General features: G+C 38.3%; 1 protein-coding gene across 1 annotated transcript in view; it reads left to right on the top strand.

Annotated features, from left to right (window-relative positions):
- The window catches only part of LOC117370953 (semaphorin-3F-like), a 62563-nt gene that overhangs the window by 47588 nt on the left and 2132 nt on the right, over positions 1-12843 (top strand). The window contains 11 exon segments of the mRNA XM_033966506.2: positions 1529-1581; positions 1583-1669; positions 4002-4116; positions 8693-8762; positions 9839-9983; positions 10432-10654; positions 11208-11296; positions 11370-11411; positions 11687-11844; positions 12304-12371; positions 12455-12588. Coding sequence (XP_033822397.1) covers positions 1529-1581; positions 1583-1669; positions 4002-4116; positions 8693-8762; positions 9839-9983; positions 10432-10654; positions 11208-11296; positions 11370-11411; positions 11687-11844; positions 12304-12371; positions 12455-12588 — 1184 coding nt within the window.

Genomic DNA, 12843 nt, shown 5'->3' with positions numbered 1-12843 from the left:
AAGTTTTTACAAAAGTCATTAATTTGTAACTGTAGTTCAAACGAGCAATTACGGAACTTTTCAGGTGAAGGGTCCACCACCTGCCTTCATGGAGATTTTATTGCTTTTGCCTAGATTAGAACGTGTCACTAATTATAGGTCAGATCTGTGCAATTGAATAAATTTAAGAAAGATATGTCATAGTATCTCCATAGTGACAAACTGGCAATGAACTTCCTACTACTAAAGTGACATACAATAGCACAATTAAAATTAAAAGCACTGTAATAAATAAATATACATATAAATGAGTAGAATAAGTAAAAATGATCATTGTAGGCTAGTCACAGGAGGTACCTTTAGTATAGATCTTGTTAGCTGATGTAACCTTCATGTCACCCAATCAATCATAACAATGTCAGTGTCATCATTACCATTTTTATTTTTTACCTCTGACCCCGTTGCCCCCGACAACAGCAGTCCCCTGGTGATGTAAGAGCAAAATGGGGGACACCTGAGTCCCGCTAATCAGCTGTCCAATCAGAGCGGCATCATCCCTCCCCCTCTTCCTACTGTGTGTGGGACTTCTGGTTAGTCTTGATTTGGTTTGGCCCCCTTTGGGACTATGGCCGCCCACCGCTGTGCAATGTCCTAGTAAGTCAGTCAGCTGAAGTATGCTGCGCTGCTGTATGAGTGACAGCATTAGAGGAAAATAATGGGTCAAATCTAGTTCAGAGGATTGTGGTTGTTCGTGGTACAATGTTTTTTCTTTCTATAAATGCTTTTACAGCTCTCGTTTTGACTTTTACTTTGGGTATGGATCAGAAACAAATCAGATTACATATAAAAATATGATCATTTGTATAGAGACTCTGGTATCAGGCAGATTTGCTCATATTTTTAACAAAGTAGTCGTAGTAGTAGTAGATAATGCATTGTTTCTCATTAAGAAGTTTAACAAGATGACAGGACTTTCAACATCAAAGGGGATGACATACAACAAACAAAAACAATAGACAACACGCTTACCCGAAACCTTGACATTATCACATTACTTTAAAAAATATCAGACAACTCTCTGGTTTATTTACAAGAACAGGAAATACACCTGTTTTGTCACTCCATCCTTTAATTTTTGTTTTGATGGCTTATTGTTTATTGCTGCAAAAGAAGTATTTCAAGATTTACTGCACAATGTTCAGTTTGTACCAGTCATGATACAAGTACAATACATTTTACAGTGGATACTTTTTACTTTTACTTCACTAGATTTGAGAGCAGTATCTGTACTTTCTACTCTACAGGACTGAAAAGTAAAAGTATTTTTTATTAATGTTTGAGACCTGGTGAAAAGCCTGAGGGGTTTATTTTTAACATGTTCATAATTTGAGCAAAATATATCAATAAAAACAACTAGATAAAAAACAAAAAAAAAACAGTTGATTCAGTTGTTTTTGTTGAACCGTAGATGTGTTACTGTTGGACTGAGTTGTTAAGGAGCATTCCTGTAATGTGCTCCCTCTTCATCTTCATCGTCTTCTCTGCTCAGATCCAACTTTCGTCCACGCTCACCTCATCCCCGACAGCGGAGAGAAAAACGACGGACAAACTCTACTTCTTCTTCAGAGAGAAAGCCACAGAGATGGGCCAGAGTCCAATGACCCAGTCCAGGATCGGCCGCATCTGCCTGGTGTGTTCATATCTACATAATGGTTACTGTGTCTGTCATTTTTAAGGAGGTCCCCGTGATCATGTGTAATTGCTATACTTTACTCACAACTATCGCACAGACACAGGCATTCATCCTTTATGTTTTGGCTCCACTGCTGTTTGGATGTCGTTGTGCTATTTTGGTGCTTAAGATTAGGAGTTAGAGCATAGCAGGGCAGCGTCGCTTCCTCTTTGCACACATAGTTTCTCCAAAAACGCAAATTCTGTAGCATTGTTTTTCGTCTTATTCTATAGCAAAGTCTTAACCAGTATCATCTACTTTTAATACAACAATGAGAAACATCTGTACACTGGACAAAAATTCCCACTTCAAGTTATCTGAGTTTATGTGTGTTTTTTTTCTTTAGGCAAGTCATGTCAAGGCAAGTTTATTTGTAAAGCACAATTTGTAATTCAGAGTGCTTTACAGAATAAGAAAGACATTAAAATCACAATACAACAAATCAAAACATAAATAATCATCATAAAATTAACATTAAAAGAGAAAAGTGTAGAATAAAAACCTTTCAGTCACATGCACAGCTAAACAGAAACATTTGGAGCCTGGATTAAACATAGTCAAAACAGAGGCCTCACATCATGTCTTCATGGAGAGACTTGCAGAGCTGCTTTAAAGTCTATTCTCTGACCTGAGCACAGGACTTATGTCCTCGTACTTCCTGGTTCTAGTCAGGACCCGAGCAGCAGTGTTCTGTATGTACTGCTGTGTCTTAACGCTCGTTTGGAGAGGCCAGTGAGCAGGACATTACAGTAGTCTAACCTACTGGAGACAAATACAGGATGAGTCTCTCTTAAGTCTGGTTTAGGCAATGCTCAGTTTGAACATATAAATAACATTGGCATCCCATATTTATTCACATTTTAATAAGAGCTGTAATAGTTGTAGCATTGTTCTTATAAAGAAATGGTTTCCAAAATGGACAGGACAAAATAACAGGACATTCAACACCAAGCAGATGACAATGTAAACAAACATGCATCACACAACAACAGGCTTAACAAGAAAACCTTAATTAAAACTTTGAAGTCACCATTTTACATACAAGAAAATGTAATTTCATAAGTAATTTAATCTGCTCAGACCAAAGTTTAGGTCTCTTCTAATTAAATATACTGTATATTCTGCAGAAGCTACAGTACATTTCTTATCAGTCATAACAGTTAATCCGTAAAAGCAGTTTCCCCGGTGGAATCATTTAGTACTAGTTTTCACACATGTCCTATATTTTCCTTATAGGTATTTTCAGGGTGTCTGTTCTGTCTGTTCCATTTGCATTTGTTTTGCCTTGTGGAAATCCAGCTTGAATCAACAGGGACCAAAGTATCTTTTGTATGCAATGCTTGTATGCACATATCCTGGCTTTCCAACAATATGTCAGTTTAAAGGATGAACTAATATTGGCTTAGTGCATATCACAATGGCACTTTTGGTTCAGACTCTTGAGGTTACGTGGTTACTCTATTCCCACATCGTTTCTGCTCTATCAAATCTCTGCGAATCGCCCACAAAGCTGAATGTATTTCACAGTACATATCGTCAGACACGCCATGTTTTTGTCCAATTGATCTTGACCCTTTATTAGGCTTGTGTTCCTGCTCGTGAATCATTTTCCCATGTCCTATGCTCCACCTCAGAAACACAGTACGAATTGGCTGAGCATTTGAGTATATGGTCCAAACTGAGACAAAGCCGGGCACAAATGTAGCCGTCCCGTCCCAAAAACAGCACTCACCTTGGACAGTTGTTTGAGACAGCTGTGAGTGCGAAGTGGAATATTTATTATGAGTAACATAGATCAGCCAAAACATTATGACCACCTGTTTAGAATATATGTTGTAAATTACAGTGACGGACTGTGTAAGACTACTCTTGTCTCCTCACTTCTAGGAGTGGGAAATATGATTTTTCCAACATAATATTTCATTGCATTAGATCCTGGTATAGTTGTGGTACATTTTGTGAATTCATGTTAAAGTGCACAATTAAAACACGACCATTCAGTGTTAACTTTTAAGAGAAGACTGAAATATGACCAGTTAATAATGGTACCACTTTCTGAAGCTACTATGAAAGAAAAAAACAATCGCTTTTGTTTATTTATGCAGACAGAGAAGATGTTAAACTTTGTGCCAGTTTTTGTTTCAAGTAAAAAGATGTTTTTTTTCCACTTTTAGCACCAAATTTGTTCTTATTGCTGAGGAAAAGCCATAAATAGATGGAGAGATACTTGTAATTCACATCACCTGTCTGTGGTCATAATGTTATAGCTAATACTTGTATCTTTCTACAGAATGATGATGGGGGACACTGCTGCCTGGTGAACAAGTGGAGCACCTTCCTCAAAGCTCGTCTGATCTGCTCTGTACCGGGGTCTGATGGCATTGAGACACACTTTGATGAACTCAGTGAGTTTCAGTTACATTTGATATCTGTATATATGACACTTTTGTGGTTCTAATGCTTCAAATAGAGCTTTTTGTTACTAGCCAGATGTGCAAAATGTAGAGATAACCGACATTAGCAGAAACAAATCCGATAAGCCTCTGGGTCAGTCCTGGTAAATACATTTATATCCCTATATCATCAGAATATGTCTGAATGAAGTTTACATTCAGCTATTTAAAATCTCCATTGGGCCATCATTATACATACAAGCTGTAGCAAAATTACATAGACCAAATTGGTGCTTAGCTCCGAGCTGCTTAAACTGTGGGCCAGTTTGGACACCGAAGTACCCAGAAACCTACACAGACACAGGGAGAACATGCAAAGTCCACACAGATACTGGTCTAGTCTGCGAATTGAACCCAAGAGCATCATGTTTCAACCATGTTCAAGAACCCTCTGCTGAAGTTCAGGAGAGTGTATGAATCTAAAAGTTCCTGTGCGTGGTTTCTTACAGTGTCATTGTAACTCAGAATTTCACTTTGAGGAAAGCAACGTCTCACTAAACTCCACTGTAGCAAATAGTAACTCAGAATTTCAGCTTAAAGCAAAGAAAACCCCTCAAATAAGAAGTACTCATGAAATTTAGTCTGTCAAATGTAAAAAAAACAACTTTACACATTTTTAAAATGAGCATCTTAAAGTGAAAGTACGTCTTTTTAAACTTTCTTGTACAGAGGAGCTGAGAATCTTTACCATCTGGCATCAGCCCAAGCCTGGATTATTCTGCTCTGCGCCACTGTAACAAGAATGATAAGATTATGAGGGGATTTGTTCTTTGGGCCTTGAAATTACAAGAACTAGTGGAAAGAGCAGCAAATCTTTCACCACACAGGGCACAGTGTATAAATTAATCTGAGGGCAAAACCTCGTCCTTGTATATGTTATAATATATGTATATGTTAAAATATTATAATGCTATCAGGTAAGCTTCCAGTTTCAAACGTATAATTTGTGTCTGCAAAAAACCCACACGATCCAGAGATGTCAAAGTGCTGTTGAAATAAAACACATTCATGAAACACATTTTAATAGTTGAATTTATACAAATGGTACAAAATATGCTTAAGTATATATTATTACACAAAATTGACTCTTGTGAGGTCTAAGCCATGTAATAATGTTGTTATCTCCTCAAAAACAGACCTGGAGTTATGTTTTGTTTCATTCACATGTTTGAGTGACACTTCATTATTAGTCTGTCTACATCTCCAAAGCTCAAAATGCTCTGCTCCACCTTGTGATGTCATGTAGTGGTAGGTTTCCTCTTACCTATAGTGAAGTAGAGATTTGCTATTCCAGAGCTGAAATCATCCAAATAATTCCAGTGAAAGTGTATGGAGTTTAAAAACACAGTGGAGCACTTCCTGTATCACCACAGAAGAAGAACTCAGCCTAAATCTGCAGGTTTTGTGTGTTAAACATGTGTGAATGAAACAAAACACAACTCCAGGTCTGTTTGTGATGAGGAAACAACATTAGAACATAGATCAAAAATAATTTAATAGATCTTTTAATTCATTTTTTGTGCAAGTTCAACCTTTGGAACAAAAACGTAAAAACCAAACACCCCAAAACCCACTCTCGGTTCATAGCAACACTCTGCAGTAGATTTTACTACATACACAGGCTTATAGTGTGGTCTAAATGCTCACAATGCGATAAAAAAATAAGATGTAAATTCTACTAAGTATCTGAATAGCTAAAATACTTGTTCATATTGAAGTATTAAACGGATTTGCTGAGGTTAGAAATCCCCAACCACACAGCACACAATGTCTGCCTATGGATATAGTAATACCCACAAACCATTAGAGAGAAGGAGAGGAAACAAGAGAGCGGAAGAGGGAGAAAGAGTGAGAGAAAGGAGAGAGAGAACAAGGGGGAAAGAGAGAGAGGAGGTGTCTGACAAGAAGAATAGCCGTGACTGTGGATGCAATAACGTTTTATTGCCTTTCCTTAAATTTAATTACAAAGTGAAACACTGTTCTTTCATTGGATTATTGTTTTAAGCGAAAAAATGTTTCTCTATAACTCTGAAGAACTAGTTTTTGTTTGTTTTTAAATGTTGCATGGTTTCGTAGTTATTCTGTAATGACAGTTGACATTAGGTTTTGTTTTAGTCATTAGTTTGGTTATTGTGTTGGTGTGATGATTTCATATTCTCACGTGGGGGGGCAATAAACAGCCTCACATAGGTATTTTAGTAAAAAATCTCATATATTATCAATGACTAGACTTATTGGCCTATTTTACAGAATGTTGGGAGGTTGTCTGAAACCCAGCAATTATTTTAAGCCTGAAACTGTCCAGGAGTTCTGCTCATATGTGTTGGTGTAGTCCAAGTTCAATCCCTTTTTTGGTCATAATTTAATAACGATTTCAAGCCCATATTCTCGTAACTGTTGCTCTGTGTTTTTGAGATTCACTGCTTTAGCATTTTAATAACCTGCATGCTTTGATAAGTGAGACAAAGGCAATAATAATGTTGAGGTTCTGTTATCCGTCCTCACGTTGCAGCATCTGAGATTTTCCTAATATTTTTCAAGCCTTTATTTATATCTCCCTCTTCCGTCTGCTTTGTGCTTGGTGAGAGACAGATAAAAGACTATAGACTGTGTTTGATCTGACACTTGGAAACAAAAGTCAGATTCGAGACTCCATTTTCCTGATTTATAACTCTTCTTTGATCGCTTTGTTGACAAAACGTCTGTCAGACTCAAGGATCTTTGTGTTCGGATACTTAGCTGGCGCTCGCATAAAGCATTGATTTATAGATTCAAGTAAACACCGTAAGTTCGTGCACTTCTTGTTTCTCGCAATATGTCATCTTTAAGGCCACATGTGCAGTGTATGTGTTTTTCTCATTGACATTTGAGTCTGCGGCCTCTCCAGTCTCGTCTACCTCTTACTGTCAAAATCCTGTTTTCACAAATTACTTCCACAAACACACCGGGTTACTTCACAGAGTATCGTGTTGCGTGTCTGCTCATTGTAAGCGATATTGTTCTCCCATATGTGCTGACCTGTACCTGTTTAAAGGCAGTAGCAACAATGCCGCAACGTACACATACTGACGCACCGTAGTATTTTAAAGCAGTACCTTGTAACCTTTTTTTTCTGTAGGGATCCAACATCTGCTTGTCTTCTTGGATACGTTATTGCTTTGACTGGCATGTTCAACAGTATGGCACAAATATATCTATCTTGCATTTATTCAGTTGTTTTCCTGCTTAAAAATACTTCGAAAGCATGCATTTTAGTAGGTCGCCTCGCCTTTCCACAGATCTAACTTGCCCTGGCTCCCTGATCTGCTTATTTCCATGGAGATAGATACGTTAATTGCTATCCTGTGGAATATTCCAGGCAAAGTAATAACAAGCAGATGGCGGACACTCCATCAGAAAAGTTGCATAGTGTATCTCGTGCAAACCTGTCTTAATCCTAATACACGTTTGTTTCCTATTCTCGCATGATCCCCGACTGTCCTCCACTGAATCATTAAAACGCAGACAGCTCGATCGTCTCAGCCCTCGCCCTAGAGTCTTTGGGACATACAGAGCTACATATGGCTCTTATTAAAACCATGCCTCACCAGAGATTCCATTTCACATAATTTCACATGTATTCCCCTCTGAGTTCAGGGACTGTAGTTTTAAGCATCGTTCGTATTTACATTGTGGGTCCCATTGAGGCCCTTGTAACCACTCGCTGTGCACTTCAATGTCACATGAACGTTTCCTCTTCGGGACTGAAAACAGGTGCATTCTGGGAAACTTGCTAAGAAGCTTTGAGCAGTTTGATAGATTCATATTTATGTAAGCCACCATTTTCTAGCCTCAGCTCCCACCACCGACCACAACAGACGACTTTCTTGCTTTTGTTGGGTTGAAATGGTAAAACGGAAGCATTTTACAACACAATAAAAATATTATACAGACCTACAGTGTATCACATGGATAAAGACAGACATTTTCGAATTACTTATTTACTTTCATTTGCGTTTGGCGTTATAGTTATAGTTATAGTGTCAATCCACGTCATTTTGAGTACTTTTCAGCATTCACGAGATAAGCTATTTTGTTTTGTATCATTATTTGCTATGGCAACGGTGCTACTTTTTTATCTCTCACATCACATTACATCACTGTAAACCCCATGGATAACGGATGAAGCCTGCACTAAACTTGTCACTTTATATTAGGAGTCATAAATTCTGTTTTAAACAATAGCCAAGTGTCATTACATAGATGTGCAAGCTTGGCCATACTTAACAATCAGGCCTGTCTGTGTGTTTCAGAGTGATAAAATTTTAGTACCGTTGTCATAGCAATTAACGATTCAAAGCCAAATATTATGTCATTTGATTTTATGATGACGATGCAAAATGGCACCCGTAAATAAGAAGAGGGAGAAGAAGAAGAAGGTCGTGCAGCATACTTATAACATACAAATTAAAGATAACATTTCTTGATCAATGTTTCTTTTTACACCGGTCTTAATTATTCTCTTATTCGTTCTATTTCTTCTTCTTAGGGGACGTCTACATCCAGCCAACGCAGGACACGAGGAACCCGGTCATATATGGCGTGTTTTCAGTTTCTGGGTACGTTTTTTGACACTTTCATCAAACTTTGTGGGGAAAAAAATGAAAGTACTGTATATATTTGGGTTCACTCCTGAATTTCTCATACCTTTGCCTCAACCTCAAAGTGACGTCTCTCTCTGATATTGAAATATTTTTGGCTTACAGAGTGAAAGAAGTGGAAATTCAGTCTGGAGGGAGAGCCTAGTTTGATATCGTGTTTGGATTAAAATGTCAACTACAGATACAGATATATATAGACTTGGTGAAAGTATGGCGTGTCAGATACAGTTAACATCAGATGAATGCATTTACTATTTTACTTTGTCAATTCCAGGAAACTTTATTTGCTTTATCGAGTCGTTCAGTATCGACAGGTTTAATCAATTGTCTAATCCAGCTGTCGACTTTTATTGGCAAAGGAAGCTAAGCGTAGATATGTGTGGCAGATGTGTGGGTTGAGACGCAGACGCTGATCTTGAGGCTGTTTAAATCACAGTTTTAATTATATGCATGCATTGGAGGGGTAATGCCATACTGTGGAACATATCTATATCGGATTTATTTAGTTAGATGTGTTTTATTAGTCCAAAAATACATTGAAAACCATGCATTCTTACTGTGAGTGGGCTTGCTTCTCCACAAATCTGACCTGTAACTGCTTGTCTTAAGTGTTAAATGCCATACGGACAGGGACAGGTGGCGGATGTCCCACTAGAAAAGTTACAGAGTGCAGCTTTAATATAGTTATCATTTAATTTTGAGTGTATTTTCCACTTCCGATGTGCCACGTAATCAGTTTTTCCAATAAAATTTCTGCGATTCCGTGCATGTGAGAAGTAGATAGGGTTCATTTGTCCATCGTCTGGTAGGGCATCAGTTAGAAAACAGCTGAAAGCGTTAATGACAGGGCCGTGACAGAACCAGGCACGGATCCTCGCTGCACGTGTGGGTGTTTGTGTGTGTGTGTCAGACAGTTAGACTCTAGTTTGGGAGCGCTGGTGTTGACATGCATTTCCTATAAGAGGCAAGCTGAATACTATATAATGAGTAGGAAGTGGAGTTATAGTAATTATCCCTGTGCATTTCTCCTGCAGGGCTGTGTTCAAAGGATCTGCAGTCTGTGTCTACTCCATGGCTGATATTCGAATGGTTTTCAACGGCCCGTTCGCTCACAAGGAGGGGCCCAACTACCAGTGGGTGGCTTACAGTGGGAAGATCCCCTACCCTCGACCAGGCACTGTGAGTACAGATACACAGATATAGCTATACATGTTACACACCTCCTAATGGAGCGCTACTGTGGGTGGCCAAAGTCAAGTACAAAATGATCCATGTGACTGAATTATTAAACAGTGCAACATTAATCTAATCTTGTGGGGCTAATCACCAATTATATGTGTGTCACTGTTATAAATGATGCATTATCTGTCAGACATAATTTACGGAGCGGTGAACAGAAGCAACAAAATTCATCGGCGCATTGAGAAAAAACTGTACAAATAGACAGTTCATCAATAGGACATCCTGCCATTTCTTTATTAAAGCAACACTGCAAATTAAAAAAAAACAACAAAATGCAAAAACATAACTGTAAATATGGAGGATTGTAGCCAAGTTTGTGCAGTTTTCTATAGACTTACCTACATTGTGTTTTCTTTCAAATTACTTTTTCCCATTTGATTCACAGTGTCCTGGAGGTACTTTCACCCCCAACATGAAATCCACAAAGGATTACCCAGACGAGGTGATCAACTTCATGAGAAACCACCCCACCATGCATAATATGGTTTACCCAGTGCACAAGCGCCCCCTGGTGGTCCGGACCAATGTTGACTATGAGTTCACCACAATCGCAGTGGACCAGGTTACAGCTGCAGACGGCAACTATGAAGTGCTCTTTTTGGGAACAGGTCAGTGATAAAATATATATATGTAATCATTTTTTTCAGTATTAGGAGTATAGAAATGGTGTTGTCATACAAAGGAAGTTCAAAACATGTAGGTCTAGTCAAGGCTGTTATTAAAATATCTTTGCAGTTGTTATTTTATTTGATGAAACTTGAATTTAAAGTACTTTTTTTCTGATAAATTTCACTTCCATTTCATAATTTCATTTCAGTACCTAACTGACTGAGTATCTAGGAGTGAAAAGTATTGCATTTTAGTAGTTTTTCAAGTTTAACATTTGTTTATTTTTATTGGCAATACAATGAAGTGCCTGAAAATGATTGTGCTAGCAGCTCAAATCACAGCATTCATCTCTGAAGTGTTTTGATCATGAAGGAATGAGTTTATCACTTGGATGAACTTCATTTCTTCTGTAAAAGTGATTGAAATAAGAATCTTTTTGAGAAATGGTTTAAATATCTAGTATTTGAATACACATGTACGCACGCAGCACTCCTTTTTATTCTTGATAAGAAAGATAAGAAATTGACATTATGTTTTGTGTTTGTCTTGTAGACCGAGGAACAGTTCAAAAGGTGATAGTTCTTCCCAGAGACGACCTGCTGACAGAGGAGCTGGTGCTGGAGGAGGTGGAGGTCTTCAAGGTTTGACACTTTATTTCACTTCATTTGTGTGTAATTATTGCACATGTATTTACCTTCTTGTCCATCTTTACAGGTCCCTACTCCTATCACCACTATGAAGATTTCATCCAAACGGGTAAATATTTCCTCTTCTCTCTAAAGCAGATGTGTCAAACTCAAGGCCCAGGGGCCAAATGCGGCCCGCCATGTCATATTATGTGTCCCGCGACAAGGTAAATTTAAATGTTTGAAATGTAGTTAGATATTTATATCTTTGCAAATTTGAGACGAACAATTTTGCTGATGTGGCCCTCGGTGAACTTGAGTTTGACACCCCTGCTCTAAAGCAATAATATAAATATAAAGTGTTATTATTTATGCTAATTACGATTCCGTCTGTCATGTTTTTAGCAACAGTTGTATGTGAGCTCGGTGCTGGGCGTGACCCACCTGGCCCTGCACCGCTGTGATGTTTATGGAGAGGCCTGTGCCGACTGCTGTTTGGCCCGAGACCCCTACTGCGCCTGGGACGGCAAGTCCTGCTCCCGATACTCCGCCTCCCAGAAGAGGTCAGTCTGCACAACACTTGCAGTCATGCATATTATATGAGAATGTTTTTCATCATAAAAGTTTCCTTTTACTCCCATTTTAAAATGTATTTGCTCTGGATAACAGTGAAATGAACTGTCAAGTAATTGCACACAAAAATGTTGGGCAGTTTGAAAAACCCTAAATAAAAAAGATTTAAAAGGTTTGTGGTCTTGGATAAACCAAGACCACAGTGAATGGTTTTCATGGTCTATTGCTGTATTTAATTGTTTTGTAAATTCTTGTCAAGCATCACAGAACAATTATCTGACTTTTGGCTCTTAGTGCTTATTGATCACAAACTGCCTTCATAGATTTTTGCTAATGTTTCTTGCCATCCTGATATTGCAAATTAGCATTTCTGAGCTGGTTGTGCATTAATGCTAATGCATGCATATGTCAAAATTCATACTAAGCCACATTCTCTGACCCTCCTCTAGACGGAGTCGTCGACAAGATGTAAAGTACGGAAACCCAATCCGCCAATGCAGAGGCTACAATTCCAATGGTAAGTTCATAAAACAGCATGAAGTCTCCATTATAAAATATACTTTCTGTTATCTAATTTAAATTATATTATCTGATCCACAGCCAATAAGAACACACTGGAGTCGGTGCAGTATGGGGTGGAGGGCAGCACCACGTTTCTGGAGTGTCAGGCCCGCTCCCCTCACATGTCTCTGAAATGGCACCTGCAGAAGGAGAACAGTGACAGGAAGAAAGAGGTGAGCCTGGGGTTTTACATGTGGGCTATGAGGTAGAGTTTAGTGAGTGAGGATCCAGATCAGAGAGAGTCCTTTTAGGTTTAAATCAACTGGAAATATAATAATAATCATCTCCAACTAAATCACCAAATGCAAAACATCGACACCTTGGCCATCATTTACAATGTTTTTGTAGGCAAGAATACATGTATAATAAATAGACCATTTCTACATATGCCCCCTTTAAATTGTAATACTTCTAAAATATACGGTATT

Source organism: Periophthalmus magnuspinnatus, chromosome 5 (assembly GCF_009829125.3).
Source record: "Periophthalmus magnuspinnatus isolate fPerMag1 chromosome 5, fPerMag1.2.pri, whole genome shotgun sequence".
Classification (NCBI taxonomy): domain Eukaryota; kingdom Metazoa; phylum Chordata; class Actinopteri; order Gobiiformes; family Gobiidae; genus Periophthalmus; species Periophthalmus magnuspinnatus.
This window is presented reverse-complemented; position numbering and strand designations above follow the sequence as displayed.